We start from the raw sequence: 17692 nt of genomic DNA on the forward strand, positions 1-17692 counted from the left end.
TTTCTGATGCATTCTGACTCATCTTTGGACTTCAAGCTGCCCATGGCACTCCAGTGGGCAGAAAGGCCATTACATAAACCAACAAAACTAAACTGTATCGATTTGCCATTGTGGGTGAAAAATTATTTGCAGGTTTCAACATTCTTATTAGTGCTGAGTCTAAATACATTCTGTAACTCTGCGCACGAAAAGACATTTCCCAAACTAATTCTCTCCTCCAGGATCCCAGAAACTATTACGGGCTTGAGAGAATTTCCTCACATTCCTTTTTGTATTTTTTTAAACCAATGTTCAACTGCCTTCAACATTCTGTACTAACTAGAGAGCAGAAAATGTGCTCAAATCCTATCAGACTGAGGGGGGGGGGAGTTGGGAGGGGGGTAATTTTTAGTGATTGTTTTGCATACCTGGAGATTCCCCTGGAAGAAGCAGAAAACTATGCCTTATCTATCCCACTGCTCTACTGAAAGGCACTTAACCACTCGATTGCTGCCCCCAAGAACACATAGGAATAGCTGTAAATGGGATATAAATGATTTGGGAAATCTCTCCAACTCTACCCAACTGTCCACTTTCAAGGATTCAATAATCTCTTAAAGCCTTGTGTAAATCCATTTCCTAAAACCCATTTGTATACACACACACACACACATGCACACACAGAATCTCAATTACTCTCTTCTCTCCCCTAGTTAATTTATATTTTTAATATTAAAAAAATAAAGCAATTCTATTTAGATATATGCAAATATATTTTTGTCTCCAGGCAGCTGACTGAACTCCAAAGGCATCATGGGAACAATCTTAGGGCATTATTCAGACAGAAATGCAGCTATTAAAAAAAGGGGAAAGTTCTTGTGTGAAACCTGGCTTGGACCAAAGAAATGCCAACCGTGGGTGCTCAGCTTCAATCAGACTAGGAAGGAGGGGCCATTGTAACTATATTAGAGCTCCTCTGTTGTATGTGAGATTAAGATCAGAATAGGAAGAGCTCTCCTGGGACAGTCTTGTATTTATGCCAAAGGTCAATGGTCTTCAATAGGGGTGTACAAAAAAAATGGTATTGTTTGGGTTTGGGTATATTGAACCTGAAAAATATCAGTATTTTCAAAAAGATTGGACCAATTCTATTGGCCCCCAAAGAAGGTGTTTCCATCCTCCATTGGTTTCAATGGAGGGAGGAAAAAGGTGTTTTAAAAGGACTGCAGTTCCTTTAAATGCCCTTCTCCAACATAATGAACATAATGGCAAACTATGGCTTATATTGGCAACATGAAGGTCTAATATGCTGGCAGGAAGCAAGGAGAGGAGAGGGGAACGTGATATCCTGAAGATGTCCAGCGTTTATTCACATAATAGCAACCCAGATATACAGTTTGCTTTAGTTTAGTTTATTCAATTTATATCCTGCCCACCCTGCCAAGCAGGCTCAGGGCAGGATTTATAAACATTTTAAAACATGGGCTCATGCTGTTGGTCAGGGATAAAGGTGGGTACTAGGTCTGAAAAGACTCAGTGTTTTAAATTATAAACCATACTGGATGAGAATCAGTTTTGTTTTAATCTTATGTGTACTTTGGGGTGATGTATATTAACCATGCAAAATATGCTTTTATAATAAATACCAGATGAGTAAACCTAGAAGAAATTATAGCTGTCTGTTCCACCCCACACAAAGCATTCTCTTTAATTGAAGGGATTTTTACCCTTGTATTTCTTTGTACCTTTTTGACATCTGAGACATCCTCCCTAGTTATCAGCATGCATTGTGAATCTAATGCAGAAATTATAATTTGCATATTTAGCATTCCATTTCAAAATAATTTCAGGCAGGTGCAAAGCAAAAAAAAAAGTTATTGGCTATTGGAAGGCATGAATTATTCTGCTGTGGTTGGGATTTCAAGAAAATGAACCCTGGGTCTCAAGGGGAAAAGCCGGGTAAAATAACATTGCAGAATTTTTAGTTTGCTATTGGCGCAACGGACTGCAGGAACTGAATAGAAAATAGCAACTTATGTCATTGAACTATCTGACTGTGGGAAGGGATATATTGCAGTAAGCCTGCTCTGGGTGGGGGTGGCTTTAGAGAAACCAAGAAACATTTTAGCCTGTGAGCCCCATCCCTGTTTGGCAGCAGGATGAGGGTGGTAAGAACCCACAGGGGTAACAATGTTCCAGGATGAAAGAGCTGGTATATAAGTAAGTACATAAGAGAAGCCTTGTTGGATCAGGCCAATGACCAATTCAGTCCAACACGCTGAGTCACACAGTGGCCAAAAAAAACCCAGGTGCCATCAGGTAGTCCATCAGTGGGGCCAGGACACTACAAGCCCTCCCACTGTGCCCCCCCTTAAGCACGAAGAATACACAGAGAGTTCCAACAATATCCTGTGACTAACAGCAACTGATGAACCTCTGCTCCATACGTTTATCCAATCCCCTGTTGAAGCTGTCTGTGCTTGCAGCCACCACCACCTCCTGTGGCAGTGAATTCCATGTGCTAATCACCCTTTGGGTGAATAAGTACTTCCTTTTATCAGTTCTAACCCGACTGCTCAGCAATTTCATTGAATGCCCATGAGTTCTCGTATTGTGAGAAAGGAAGAAAAGTCTTTCTTTCTCTACCTTCTCTATCCCATGCATAATCATGTAAACCTCGATCATGCCACACCTCAGTCGACTTTTCTCCAAGCTAAAGAGCCCCAAGCGTTTTAACCTCTCCTCATAGGAAAAGTGTTCTAACTCTTTAATCCAGTGGCCCCCAACCTTTTTGGCTCCAGGGGCTGGCCCCAGGGCCGGCCCATCCACCATGGCCTCAGGGCCAGCAGGGTGGGGGCACCAAATTCAGCCTCCCTCCCTGCGGCTCTTCCTCCTCCCTCCATTTGCATAAGTTTAAGGCCAGGGAAGGGGTGGTGAAGCACATCCCTGGCTCTTTAAGGGCCCACCCCTCCACCACAGCAGCACTGCGAGCAACCCACTAAAAAAGCGGTGCCGCCCTTTGCCTTCTCCCAACTTCCGTCCTGGCTGTGGGAAGGAAGTGGGGCGGAGCCAAGGGCAGCATGGCTTTTTCAGTGGATTGCTGCTGCTGCCGCGGTTTCCCCACTGATCAGCTGATCGGTGGGCGGGTCAGCCTTTAAAGAGCCAGGGGGGCACTTCACCGCCCCTTCCCCGGCCTTAAACTTGTGCAAACAGAGGGAGGGGGAAGCACCGCAGGGGGGAGGGAGGCTGCACGGCGCTGCAAGGGGGGCAGTGGGGCTGTGCAGCCCGGTTGCTAACAGGCTGTCAACGGCCCAGGGGTTGGGGACCCCTGCTTTAATCATTCTAGTTGCCCTTTTCTTATCAAAATAATAAGTCTAATCAAAACAGCCAGTGTAGGAAGAGAGGGGACATGAGAGCCCTGCCTCCTACTGCAATGCCTTGTAGGTTCCCAGTGGGTTCCCTTTAATAGCAACTGAGTGGCTGAATTCCCATCAGTAGTTGAAAGAGTGATATAGAGGGAAACAGGCTGATTAACCTTTTTCCTGCTTGCTGGATTTCTGCTCAACACCCACATGCACAAAGGTGCTTTTCTTACTGGAAATATTTTCACCTTTAGAGTGAAGCACAGTTTGGAGGGGGTGATTCTGAGCAAACAGGTCAAGAAGTTCTTAAGCAGCCTCTGCTCACAATGTTTCTCTATTGGACCTAGAAGCCCTCCCTGCCCACCCATCTGACTCAAAGGCCAAAAGAGACAGTTAATGCATCTCCTGCACAGCATTATGTTCAGCCCTTTGGCTCAACTTATCCACTCTAGATTGGGCCTGTTATGTGGTTGCTGCTACTCCAGAGTAGTTCAGTCAACACGCTTATTTCTTTCCTTACAAGTAAACAACATGAAAGAGTCAGCAGGGAAGAAGAAACCACTTTTCCATATTGGCCCTTACCTTCCCCTTTGTTAGCCTTGATTTGCTCTTCCAGTTCTTTCCGCAGATTCCAGTTTGCCAAAATGCCATCTTCCAGTTGCTTGCGTAACAGAGAAATGTTGTTCAGCTCTGCTTGAAGGTTATTTATCCTAGATTAATTTTTTAAAAAGAAGAAGAAAACCAGACGGCTGAAGCTCTAAGACAATGTGTCTCGGGTTTCGTCAAACATTGGAAAACATTTTGTCGTGCACCTCCGGCATTTTTTATACATCAAGGCTTCTACAAAAGAGCTCGTTGCAAAATAGCAAACGCTAAACTCCCTTTAAAACCTACATTCCTCTCATCTTGAGATATGGTGTAAACAAATCTTTACATAAGATGACAATAAAACTTGCATGTCCCCATTCTGGCAGTTCTTGGGAATCATCAAGATGCACTTAACTTCAGGTTTATCCCGGAGCCCCAAGGAAATCAAACTGACGAGCTTTTAAAATTCAACACAAAAATATCCAGTGTATTCTGTTGTTGATCTGGGACAACGAAAGAAGTTAACCTTAACTTCTCAGAAACAGAAAATCAGGTTGTAAATCTGTTTGGATTGAGGCGCTTCTGGTATAGATGGGGGAATCATAAGACACTCCTCCATAATTTTTTTTTTAAATTCCATACAGAGAAAGCTAGGATATCAAGGAAAATGACATTAGCCTAGCCTAGCTACCAGTAGGCAAGGATTTCCTTTGTATGGAAGAGTCCCTCACCCGCAGTGTGAAGCATAGCCAAGTCACAGACAGATCATTTCAGTGTGAATGAAGTCCAAAACTGTGAGGTAATTTTGAAGATTGTAATGGGAGAAGGGGGGAAAGGAGGATGGGTGATGGCTGGAGCTTTGTGTGCAGATCCCAAGAATCTCATGAGGACCAAACTAAAAGCGATATTTTACAGAGGTTCACCATACAGACTGTCTGCCATACTGTAGCTGTGAGTTCCTAGTGACTACTCCATTTAGCCTGCAATTTGGATCAGGTGGGGCAGGACTTGCAGCTGCAGTATGGTGACTAGTCCCCCATAGTGCATTCAGGTAAGCTGTCTCATTTAGCTTGACCCTCAGGCTGATAATTTTGGAAACGACCCCTTCCTGAGGTCTCAGACAAGCCCCTGCCAGTCAAAATGAACAATACTGAGCTAAACCAACAAAGGTCCTGGCTTGGTATACAGCTTCATATGTTCCAGTTCTGGAGCCTAGAGAACCAAATTCTGAGATCAAAACCAGTTACAGAAGATGGCTGCTGTAAACACCTTCTAAGTTTATCTCTGGCTTGCTACTGTATCCCAAACTCTAAGGACTAAATTGCTCACTAAGCTATGAAAACTGTCACATCTACCTATGGTAGCAGCCTTTAAAGATGAGTTCTGAGTAGGCACTTAAAGTACATACAATTTAAAAAATGAAAAATGGGGCAGGAGTCAATTAACTTAAATATTAAACATTAATTATCTAGGAGCTGCCACCACACTGCCTCACACCACCTACTTTCATACAAAAAAATTCCTCCCCCAAGTTTAATATAAATGGAACTTATTTTAATATAAATTAAAGGTGATCTATGCAAAGCACTGAAGACAAGGACACATTTTTTAAAAATCCGAATAAAAGGCAGTTGGAGATGACATGGCAAACAAGAACTCAAATGATATTTGCATGGCTGAAATAGAACTTCAGGGGAAGTTATTGGCCAAAGTTGTGGCTTTCAAGGTCCATGTACACACTGACTTTGAAGTCTTTTGTGGACAGAACAAAGAGAAAGTACTAACCACTAACCAATGCGGGGAAAAACAGATTGACCATCCCTGGGCCAAAAGAAGTTAAACTTCGGAATACCCGCACACGGGCCTTTTCTACCGCGGCCCCATACCTTTGGAATCAGCTCCCAGAGGAGGTGTGGGCCCTGCAGAGCCTTGATCAGTTCCGCAGGGCCTGCAAGAGCACCCTCTTCAAGTTGGCGTTTATGAACTGCTACATTATAAGTATGTAACAAAGGAAAACGCCAAAACGGTCCGGTTCAGGGATCTTGTTATTATGTCACCTGACAGGATAGCGTCAAACAATAATGTTACTGTCAGATTTAGTAATGTTTTAATTAAGTATTGATTGCTTTTAATGTTAATTTTAATGTTTTATTTACTGTATTGTCTATTTATGGATACTGTTAGCCGCCCTGAGCCTGCTTTGACGGGGGAGGGCGGGATACAAATAAAATTTTACTTACTTACTTACTTACTGTATGAAGTAATTATTTTTCATCCCCAAAAATCCTCAAAAGGAGGAAGGCCTCAGACATCATTACCATGTTTAATAGTCAAGTAGTAGTTTGGGCCAATCATGAAACCAGCTTCTTATGACAAGACTCATGAGGACTCTCCCCAAAAGGGAGGGGAAGATATGGGGGTGTGGGGGGGGGGCATTTCCCAAATGTTTCTACCCAAACTCTTCACTGGCCCCAAACTTATAACACTGAATGCTCAGTTTCTCCAACAAAAACATAAAGGGAAGATTTTATATACCGTATATATAAATTAACCACAGCCCCATGGCGCAGAGTGGTAAAGGTGCAGTATTGCAGTCTGAACTCTCTGTCCACGACCTGAGTTCGATTCCAGCGGAAGCTGGTTTCAGGTAGCCGGCTCAGGTTGACTCAGCCTTCCATCCTTCCATGGTCAGTAAAATGAGTACCCAGCTTGCTGGGGAGAAAGTGTAGATGACTAGGGAAGGCAATGGCAAACCACCCCATAAAAAAGTGTTCCGTGAAAACATAGTGAAAGCATCGTCACCCCAGAGTCGGAAACGACTGGTGCTTGCACAGGGGACTACCTTTACCTTTTTAAATATAAATTAACCATTGCCTCACAAACTCTCACTCCCCTACAAAGATAATACTTTCATGGGTAACGTGCACTCCCTTGCAGTCTGGAGAGAAGCACTTGCTCTGACATCCAAGTGAAGGATTATCTCAAAGTTAATATGGAAGAAGTGTAGGGAGATTGGTGGCAAAATGACAATTCAAAACTAAGATCACCTAAAACAAATGGACAGTCCATTTCTTTACTGAAGGTTATTATTGGACTAAAAGAAGAACATCCAGATCTTGGCTGCCAATACAAGGGACTAGCAGAAATTTATGAGCTGAACTCCAGAATGAATCAAACAATGCTTTTTTCGAAAAGAGAGTGGTGATGTATGTGGCCCATCCAGCTGGGTCTAACACCAATTTACCTTTCACAAATGAGGTACCGCTAGGATTGCAAAAATCCAATTCAGCTTTATTTATGAAAAAGGGAATTCTCCCCTCCCAATGTAGACTTGCTAATCTGGCTTTGGTGACAAAAGAGAAGGTATAGAAGTTTATTTAAAAAAAAATGCATATCCTTGCTTTAGTCCCCACCTGCTCTGCTCTCTCCCCTAAGGCAGGATGGATCTGGAAGAGACCAGGCATTAAATGTTTTGCCCCGCCTCCAGTTCCAGATGGGAGGAATTCATCTCAGGAGCCTCCCGCATTCAAAGACAAATGGCTGTCGCAGTCCCATAGTTTCCACTGCCGACAGGGTTCAGAAGGCAGCAAGTCCGTGCAAGAGTCACGGCTGCAGAAAAAAGTATCATCCCTGTCATGTTTCAAATATAAATCCATTTCAAGGAAGAACTACTTCACCAGTTAAGGAAGGCAGACAAATCTCCTCACATACTTCAAGCTAAACGACTATCTTTTGTTTCTCAGACTCTTCCTCAGTTAAGGCAATGCCAATGCACATGGCATGAAGTCCTTATGTGTTCGCCACATGTCCACCTTGGTCCTTTCAATCAGACAGGTGATGATAGTTCAAGTCTCTGTTCTGCACACATGCAAGCTCAATTCAGAATAGGACCACAGCCTCCCCCCACACCATTTCCCTGACTTGAAATATCTCCAGGGAGCCCTATTTTGCCTTACTGGGGGGACTACATGTGTTGGTGTAGTTTCACCATGTAGTTTCCTGGAGTAATTTCAGGTCAGAAAAACAGTAGGGGAGGGAACAAGAACCCCACTGCCCCAATCCACATCAGGCTCTATGTTCTTGGGAATTCAGTTATAATCACAGAATACCCAGCACAAATCTGATTGAAAAGGGCCAGAGCAGATACATGGCCCTTATAATGTGTAAATCATGCCTCAAACAGTCCATCCCTGTCTTAAGTTAAAGAGCAACTTGGTGGTCTGTTTGAGAAGCTCCACAGCCGTAACGGACTTGGGAAAAGTTTGAGACACAAAAAGGCAGAAGAGTCTCAAATATAGTCCATTTTCTTGTGAATCCATTTTCCCTTCAAGAAGGTTTGTGTTCCAACGGCCTCAGGAATTAAGGATATTGCAGGTTTCACACATTTGGCATTCTTACAGTTTTTACCTTTCCCCCCCCCCCCCCATGGCAGACAAATAATTTTTTTTTGCCTTCAGAATGAAGCTCCCATTTCCTGGGGATCTGAGCATTTTCTGGTCAAAGAAAGGGTTGACTTCATGTACAATCAGACTAATATTGTCTTCTGTCTGGCAGCAGCTCTCAAGAGCCTTGTCCATGGGAAACTATTTTCCAGCCTTGCTATTTATTTGTTTCTATTTTTTTCTTATTTTACAGCAAGCAATATACAATAGATTACACACAGTAATTCAATAAGTTAAAACATAAGTTAAAACAGACAGCCATCGATTCTAATATGATGGACTCCAGATGGAGTCACTGGGCCATGGAAGATCTTCTTAAAAACTGGGCTGGATAGGAAGAAGAGCTGCAGTAAGGGAGGCCAGCTTGATTACCTGAAATCCTTTGAGTGGGGATGCCAGGGACTGAACCTGAGTCTTTTGCATGCAAACCAGGTATTCTACAATCTCTCCAGGGAGAGGGGCTTCCCTGTTGTCCCAGGCCCAGCTTGGCAAATGAAAGTCCTAAATTTTCTGCTTAGAACAGCTCTTGTGCAATCCTGAAATCCTTTCACTCACCATAAAATCAGCTGAACTAGGAATCTAGCACATTGCAGTAAGCAGTAATAATGGAACTGTGACAGAAAGATAGCATGACAGAATGGAATGCCGGAGTTGGCATTTTGCTTCAAAGATTCGTACAGTCCCACACGGCCAGAGTTAAAGATTCTTCCTTTATTAAAACTGTTGGCGGTTCCATATACGTACAGTTCTGCTGCCACACAATTTATGCCATTTACATTCAAAAACTCTTCTAGAATGAAGAATTGGAAACTCACCCTTCAGTATCTTTCAGAGAGTTTATCAGATTCAAAAAAATGTCACGTTCTTTTCTTAGGGCTTCAGTCGCTTCTGCATATATAGATTCCTCTGCATGCTAAATTAAAACACATACAGATGTACTTAACAGATGCCTTGACAAATTAGTTTGTCTGCAAATAAGTCACACACAGAGCATTGGCTTTAAAAGGGGTTAGACTAACGGTACTCACTCTCATTCACAATTTGCATCAACCAAATGAACCACAATATTACTTTCGGTTGTGCACACCACCCGCAAGCATGCTACACACACACAAACACACGTACGGGTTGTCTTTCCCCACTACTGGGAGTTTTGTTTTATGGCCAACACTCTACAGCGGGGCATACCCCGTTTCACCCCCTTATTCAGCTGCGTATGTTGATCCAGCCTCCATCAAAGAACCATTGCATCTATACAACCCTGATATCATGGACTTAGGCAAGCTGTATGGCATTTTTAAAATAAAAGAGTTTTGCCTTGGGCCCACAGTAATTATAAAATTATTCTATTTCCTACATAAATTGCTCACTTTGCTGGCACATGCAGTCCCTGAGCCACCGAGTATCATTGGGTTAGACAGATTCATGGAGGAGATATCCATCACTAGCTACTAGCCATCATGACTAAAGGGAAGTGCCATAGTCAGGGGCAGCAAACTTCTGAATGTCAGCACTAGACGGCAACAACATGGGAAGGTCTTAGTCTCTCTGCCTGTTTGTTGGCCCGCCAAGGTAACTAGTTGGCTGCTACATGACAGATTGCTGAACTAGATGGACTACTGGTCTGATCTAGTAGGACTCTTGCTATGTTCTAAGAAAATATAGGAGAAAACCTAGCAAGTGGCAGTAATAAAGATGAGAATCTGCTTCCCCAAAGCTTCAGAGAGCTATTTGCACCACCTGAAAACTCTGTTGGTCAAGGTCTAGTTTTCACCAACAGACAGTCAAACCTATGTCCAAACTGGGCCACTTCAGACTGCAGGTGGTGGCTCACATGATGGACTGCTCTCCTAGATGAAACAACTTTCTACAGCAAGGAAACCACAAATTTGGGCTTGGCTTACAGGCCATTCATAACCAATGTTCCTTCTAAGCTGCAGAGGTCTTGTGAGCAAAAATTCTGGTTCATGAACTACTGGCATTAAAGTTGTGAGCTACTGCATAAATTACTGTGCTCTGGGGCCATTTTTCCTGAGCAAAGACAAAAATGTGTGAGCTGAAGGCTAAAAATCTGTGAGCTAGCTCACGCTAACTCAGCTTAGAGGGAACAGGTGATGACTCAAAGCAATGTTTGTCCAAGGTCAATCCCCATGCAAAAATGGATTTATTATAAGAGAATAGGAAAGTATAAGAAACTCCATCATTGCCCACAGTCCCTTGCAAGTTCCCACAATCACTCCTGGTCATAACCAACAGGGAACACTGGTCATAACCAACAGTTTCTACTGACCCCTTTCCTTTTGTCTGTGCACTAAAGAACTTTTATCTGCCCTTCAAACAAACAGCATCATGAGAGGCCCAACTCATTTGTCCCAAAGTTCTCTGGGACAGTGGACTTGGGAGTTCTTCAAACTCATGTTCGGCCAGACACCATGGCAGTCTCCTCCCATAGCTGCTCACATCCTAGCAGTCAGAACGGCAGCTTTATCATCTATAAATTCTCAGAGATGCACCCAGACTTCTGCCACAGAATCCCAGGTCATGTCACTAGCATGGGACTTTAGCCAGATAGTTAGCAGCTAACAGGCAACGAGTAATTCCATTTCCATTCAACATTTTGTTTTGTTTCTTAATTGTCCTATGCATTGCCTTCTGGTCCCTGCAAGCCACTTTGGGCCCCATCGTTTGGCTGGAAACATCATGAATACAGAAATCCTGAAAGCAGAGAAAACACTAATGAGGCAAAGTGAATACTGATAACTGCAGGAGGGATTCTAGCAGCAGCCAAGTAAAAGAAAGAGTGTACTGCGCAGAAGCATGGGCACCACTGACTGGAAGCTCCTTCTGCCCATTAAAATAAATGGCAAGACATGCAGCATTTTCCTGCACCACTATTTATTTCGAGGTGCAAGGATTATGTGCATACCTCGTGGGTGATTATTCCTGGCACTGTTATACCGCCTGTGGAGAAAAACCATTTTAGGCCTGTGCTTGTCTGGGAGTTGGCTGGAGGAGTCTATTAAACTCTAGGCAAGGCTTTGGCCTACCGTAGTCTCATCCTCCTCCCCCCTCCCCTCCTGAGTGGAACCAGCAATTCTGAGAACGCCTCCTAGAGAGACAGGAAGTCTTTCAGGCTGGTTTCCAAGAAGGCTGCAGCAGGGAAAACAAGTTCCTGGGTGGGATCTGGGTAATATATTGGAGATTTTGGACGGGAAGCCTTCAGTTTGAGTTCACTCGGTTCAGTTGAGTTGGTGAGTCTGTCTATTCTGGAAGGTATGGTCAGGGCAAGTATCAGAATAGAGAGAGAAGGAACGTTTTTTTCCCGACTGTGATTTGTTGCTTCTGCTCACTTTTTACAAATGCCTATAAATAGTTATATAATGTAAATAAATATTTGCTTGTTATAATCTTGAGTCCCTCTGTGCCACATAGTTTCCCCAACAACCTTAGACCACACTACTGTAAGAGGAGTCCAGGGAAGGGGGAAGGCATGCAACTGGCAAGGGTGCCAATCCTCCAGGGGTCTCCCAAAGAAGGACTTGAGTCTCTGTGATAACCAGGTGCTGGGGTTGGCAGAGGACCTTGAGGCCAGACCTCAGAACTGGAAAGGGGGATTGGGAGTCCCGTTCCTCTCAGTCAGAAACCCCTAAATTGAGCAGGTGGTGGCAGTGCGCCCAACTGGCAGGAAGATTAGCTCCCTCCAGGAGTTGGCAACCCAAAAAGGAGTTGACGGAGCTGGGTCTGAAGGCTGAATCGGGCCGGTTCCGTCACACCACCATTGGGGGGGGGGGGTTTGGGGGGGGGAAGAGGGCATTCACTATCCTGCAGCTGACCAGACACCTTGGCCCAGTCTCTTAGGGTTCCGCTTCGACACCCAAACGCAACTAGCTCTTCTTCCTTCATTGGCATTTATGCCCAGATCATTCTCTGTCTGAAACATGGCTGCTGCCAGAGAAAACCATCCGGCCACTTTCAGCTCATGGAACTGAATGAGTTAGATGGAGAAGAAACAGAATGGTTTTACTAGGGTTGTTGGAAAGACCTGAGTTGAAAGGCTCACTTAACTCATGAAGCACAGCAGCACTGAGTCAGTATCTCTCAGTCTAAACTACGTCCCAGGGTAGTTTATTTCCCAGGGTTGTTGGGAGATAAAACGGAAGGGAGAACCATCTGTGTCTTTTGATGAATGGACTGAGTAGGATAAAAACATGATCATAGAATAGAGTCATAGAATCATAGAGTTGGAAGGTACCTCTAGGGTCATCTAGTCCAACCCCCTGCACAATGCAGGAAATTCACAAACACTTCCCCCTAAATTTACAGGATCTTCATTGCTGTCAGATGGCAATCTAGCCTCTGTTTAAAAACCTCCAAGGAAGGAGAGCCCACCACCTGCGGAGAAAGCCTGTTCCACTGAGGAATCGCTGTAACGGTCAGGAAGTTCTTCCTAATGTTGAGCCGGAAACTCTTTTGATTTCATTTCAACCCACTGGTTCTGGTCCTACCTTGGGGCCACAGAAAACAATTCCACACCATCCTCTATATGACAGTCCTTCAAGTACTTGAAGATGGTGATCATATCACCTCTCAGCCACCTCTTCCCCAGGCTAAACATCCCCAGTTCCTTCAGCCTTTCCTCACAAGACTTGGTCTCCAGACTCCTCACCATCTTCATCACCCTCCTCTGGACCCGTTCCAGCTTGTCTATATCCTTCTTAAAATGTGGTGCCCAAAACTGACACAATACTCCAGATGAGGTCTTACCAGAGCAGAGTAACGCGATACCATCACATCACGTTATCTGGACACTATACTTCCACTGATACAGCCCAAAATTGCATTTGCCTTTTTAGCCACCGCATCACACTGTTGACTCATGTTCAGCGTACGATCCACTAAGAGATCCTTTTCGCACATGCTACTGCTAAGACAAATCTCCCCCATCCTATAACCATGCATTGGATTTTTTCTACCTAAATGCAGAACTTTACATTTATCCCTATTAAAATTCATCTTATTGATTTTAGCCCAGTTTTCCAGCCTGTCAAGGTCATCCTGTATCATGTTTCTATCTTCTTCTGTGTTTGCAACCCCTCCCAATTTAGTACCATCTGCAAATTTAATAAGCATTCCCTCTATTCCTTCATCCAAATCATTTATAAAGATGTTGAATAATACAGGTCCCAGGACAGATCCTTGAGGCACTCCACTTGTCACTCCTCTCCAAATAAAGATAGATACCTTACTAAGTATGGCTATATACAATAGGGATCCCCAACACATCTTGCCATTGATGTGTTTCATGGCACCCCCCTGAATTTTCCCCCAATGCCAAACTTGGCTTTTCTCTACTTCAGTGAAATAGATAGTTTTCAGGAGAGCCTCAGTTGAATATCTTGAAGTGTTGTGATCAGATTCCAGCTACACTGTAGCCATTTAGTGATGGCTACTACCCCCTCCCCTGGGACAGCCTTTTTGTTGTGGTGCTCAGTCACTTTTTTCAAAATACCAAAAGCACCCACGGGTTCAATGCCTGGGGGACTCCTTGTCTTCACTCCTGAAGCGGTCTCACGCTGCCAGGGCTGGCTCACCCACTAGGCAAACTAGGCGGTTGCCTAGGGCATTGGGAGGGGGCCGCTAAATTGGGCTCCCCCCCTCCCGGTACCCAGGACAACCACCATAAATTTGGCTGTCTTCCAACGAGGCCTGGCCCTACCACTTTGAGGCAGCTGGCATCTGTGCATTTTTCAAAGAGCTTCTGGTTCCGAAAAGGAAGGGGGGAGAAGCCTCCTCCAGGAGTCTCTTCGAAAAATGTGCAGATGCTGGCTGCCTCGAAGCCGGTAGGGTCCAGCCTCGTTGTGCTTCTCTGAGGGAGGGAGGCACTGCAGAGGGAGGGAGGGAGGCAACGGGGGGCAGGGAGTCTGCCTGGGGCGCCATGTACCCTAGGGCTGGCACTGCACACTGCACTAACATTCATTCTCGCTTGAATCAATCCCACCTAGGGTCACCAAGCAAAGCCTTGTTCTCTGAATGCTGTCAAAATGAACACTACATAGGCAAAAAATTGTGCCTGAATTCATGGCAATTTGCTATTTCTTGCTGCAGAAGGGCCGAACAGCCTCTTGTTGCCAACACAACTGTGCCTTTTCAAACTCTGTTTGCCAAGCCAGAAATGCTTCCGCTCAGCCACCGCTCTGACAAGGTGTGTGTCAGATATCTCCATTAAGGCAGAAACTGCCGGAGGCCACGGCCACCTCCTCTGTCTGAGATAGCATTGCGCGCTCTCCCTCCCCAGCATGCCCAGACGAGGGGAAAGAATCCTGAGGTTTGTTGACACGCTTGGAATTATTAATAGCAAATATTGCATATATTCAAACAAAACTCCTTGGTGGGAATTATTTCAGCTGAGCGACTTGCATAGCTCCAGCTTGTCATAGGGCACAAAATAGGAAGCTGACGGCACTCGAGTCTGAGCACTCCATCCTCCTCACAGGTGCCTTGCTTAATTCATCATCTGCTTATGGCTTCCAAAGCTGCAGGCCATGCGCCCTTTCCAGGGGCATCATACTGTGGGGTTTCTCTCATCTAGACCGCTGTTAACCTCCTCCTTGTTGGCTTCCCCTCCTACAGTCTCTCTAGAATGCCTCTCCTGATAGATGCTTGCAAAATTATGCGTGTTGCAGAGAAATCAGATAGGGGGAAGGAAAAGAAAATTATTTGCATGCTATGAGAGTCCAGAGCACTCTACAGACACAAGCTGGTTGCAATCCCTGTAAAGGCAGCCAGTATTATTATCCCCCTCGTGCAGGGGGTGGGCAGAAGCGCAGCGCCAAGAGCTGATTGTGTGAATTCCTGATGGACCTTTTTTCACCCTCCTCCATAACACTAAGAACCAGCCAGTGAAACTGTTTGGCAACACATTCAGGAACACATAAACATTTGTATTTCCCTCGTGGGTTTGCTTCGTGGAACTGATTGCTACCAGGTGCAGTGGTGACTACTCTCTTAGAGAGTTTTAAAAAGGGGTAAAAGTCATGGAAGAGAGGTCCATAACAGCTGGTAATCACAATGGAACCACCATGTTCAAAGGTAGTATGTACCATTTCCTAGAGGGAAAAACTATCGGCTTTATGCCTGTTTTTAGCCTTCCAGAAGCAGCTGGCTGGACTTGGGATGCACTCTTTGGCCTGATCCAAAAAAAAACCAGAATTATGTTCTTAAACTGTCTTTAGTGGTATCCTTGACTGTTTTACCTTGCTTGTGAGAGCAAAGCAGAATCAACCACAAGCTTCTAGACCTCAGTTATATTATTTCAGCTTGCTGTCTCTGGTGTGTTTTTAAAGGATCACCGAGGAACATGTCACTTGACAGGAGCTTGCCAAAAGGAACTCAGAATACGGATTATGAAACGAAAACAATAGAGATGGAAAAAGACAGAGTCATACACAACCGGGAAGGAGGGGGGAGATGTAAACATAGCCACATGTCATTTAGAACTGGGGCGAAGCCAAAGGTTTAATGGAAAAGACGGCTTTTTAAACAGGAATTTGAATTTTATTTAATCAACTATTGTTTGAGGATTAACTGTAATTTTTACATTAGGTATCTGCATTTTTAAATTATTTGTACATTAAAAGATAAAGGTAGTCCCCTGGGCAAGCACCGAGTCATTACCGACCCATGGGGTGATGTCACATCACAATGTCTTCTTGGTAGACTTTTTGTTATGGGGTGGTTTGCCAATGCCTTCCCCAGTCAACTACACTTTACCCACAACAAGCTGGGTATTAATTTTACCGACTTTGGAAAGTTGGAAGGTTGAGTCAACCTTGGGCAGGTGGACTATTGGTACATTATTTACTTACAAAATTTATACCTACCTTCCTGCCCTCACCAAGGCCACTAAGGCGGCTATCAGATTAAAAACATGCATAATCAAAACATGGCTTAAAAACCAAACACACTCATTATTTGTATATCAGCTATTGTTTGAGATTTTCTCAGATTTGTATATAAAAGTATTAACATTATTTAAAATTATTTTGACATTATGACTTGGATCCAGTCAACGTTTTCACTTAGCCTCATGTAACAGCAGGGGGGGTTTTGTAGCAGGAACGCCTTTGAATATTAGGCCACACACCCCTGATGTAGCCAATCCTCCTGGAGCTTACAGTAGGCCCTGTACTATGAGCCCTGTAAGCTCTTGGAGGATTGGCCACATCAGGGGTGTATGGCCTAATATGCAAAGGAGGTCCTTTTCTTTTTAATCCCTTGCTCCATCTGGTGCTGCGCTAAGAGTACACTTTTGGGCATTTTCTTTTTAATAAACGTGTTCTAATGTTTGATATTAGTAGTGGTTCTTTGTACACATAAACCTTCACCTTCTTGAACGTGTTATTTTAAAAGGAGTGCCAGGAGGAAGGTGAGGGGCAGTTGGCAAGTGGCTACTTCCCCAGTGGTGAACAAGGCAGTAAGTTGAACCCATAATAACCAGACATTGAGTAGCAGAAGACATAGAGGCAAGGCCTCAGAACTTGGAAGGGAAGCTGGGAATCCTGGCCCTCCCTGTGGGCAATTCCTACAAAGGCCACGTGGTGGTGGCAGTTGGCAAGTGGGAGAAAAGCCCCTCCAGATGTTGGGAAATCCTTCGAGGGCACGGTGGAATAGGGCTGTTCTGCCACACCCCTCTTTCCTTTTGCACCGGGAGAAAAGTTGGTTGGAATCAACTCTACGTACTTTTGATCCAGGTGGATAGCCATGTTGATCTGAAGAGGTTGAACAAAGTTTGAGTCCGGTGGCGCCTTTAACACCAACGAAGTTTTATTCAAGCTATGAACTATCATGTGCATCCACAGTTCTTCGGATACATTTCATTGTGTGTGTGTGTGTGTGCATACAAACATTCATACCTTGAATAAAATTTCATTGGTTTTAAATGTGCCACTGCACTCAAACTTTGTTCTACGACGTGTTTCTGATTCGCCATCCCTCCCAATGAACTACTTCCCATTTTCAGTTTGTTTGGGATAGGTTCCTCTGCACCTATGCACACAAGGAAGCAATCAGATTTATCTCACAGCCTCCTGGAAGCAATCAGATTTATCTCACAGCCTCCTGAGGGACTGTCTCTCCCCACATGTTCCCCAGAGAGTACTGAGATCGGAAACTCAAAATCTCCTTGTCGTCCCCGGGCCAAAGGAAGCCTGTTTGAAATCTACGAGGGATAGGGCCTTCTCCGTAATGGCCCCTTCCTGGTGGAACCAGCTGCCGGAAGAGGTAAGGGCCCTGCGGGATCTTGCTCAATTCCGCAGGGCCTGT

The 17692-nt window shown here is 44.5% G+C and overlaps 1 protein-coding gene across 1 annotated transcript in view; it reads right to left on the bottom strand.

Moving 5' to 3' along the window:
- CDK5RAP2 (CDK5 regulatory subunit associated protein 2) overlaps positions 1 to 17692 on the bottom strand; it is a 190150-nt gene that overhangs the window by 127297 nt on the left and 45161 nt on the right. The window contains exons 9-10 of the mRNA XM_060250867.1: positions 9187 to 9284; positions 3924 to 4051 (exon numbers count right to left, since the gene is read on the bottom strand). Of these exons, the coding sequence (XP_060106850.1) occupies positions 3924 to 4051; positions 9187 to 9284 (226 nt within the window). The remainder of the gene's footprint in view (positions 1 to 3923; positions 4052 to 9186; positions 9285 to 17692) is intronic.

Source organism: Heteronotia binoei, chromosome 12 (assembly GCF_032191835.1).
Source record: "Heteronotia binoei isolate CCM8104 ecotype False Entrance Well chromosome 12, APGP_CSIRO_Hbin_v1, whole genome shotgun sequence".
NCBI lineage: Eukaryota > Metazoa > Chordata > Lepidosauria > Squamata > Gekkonidae > Heteronotia > Heteronotia binoei.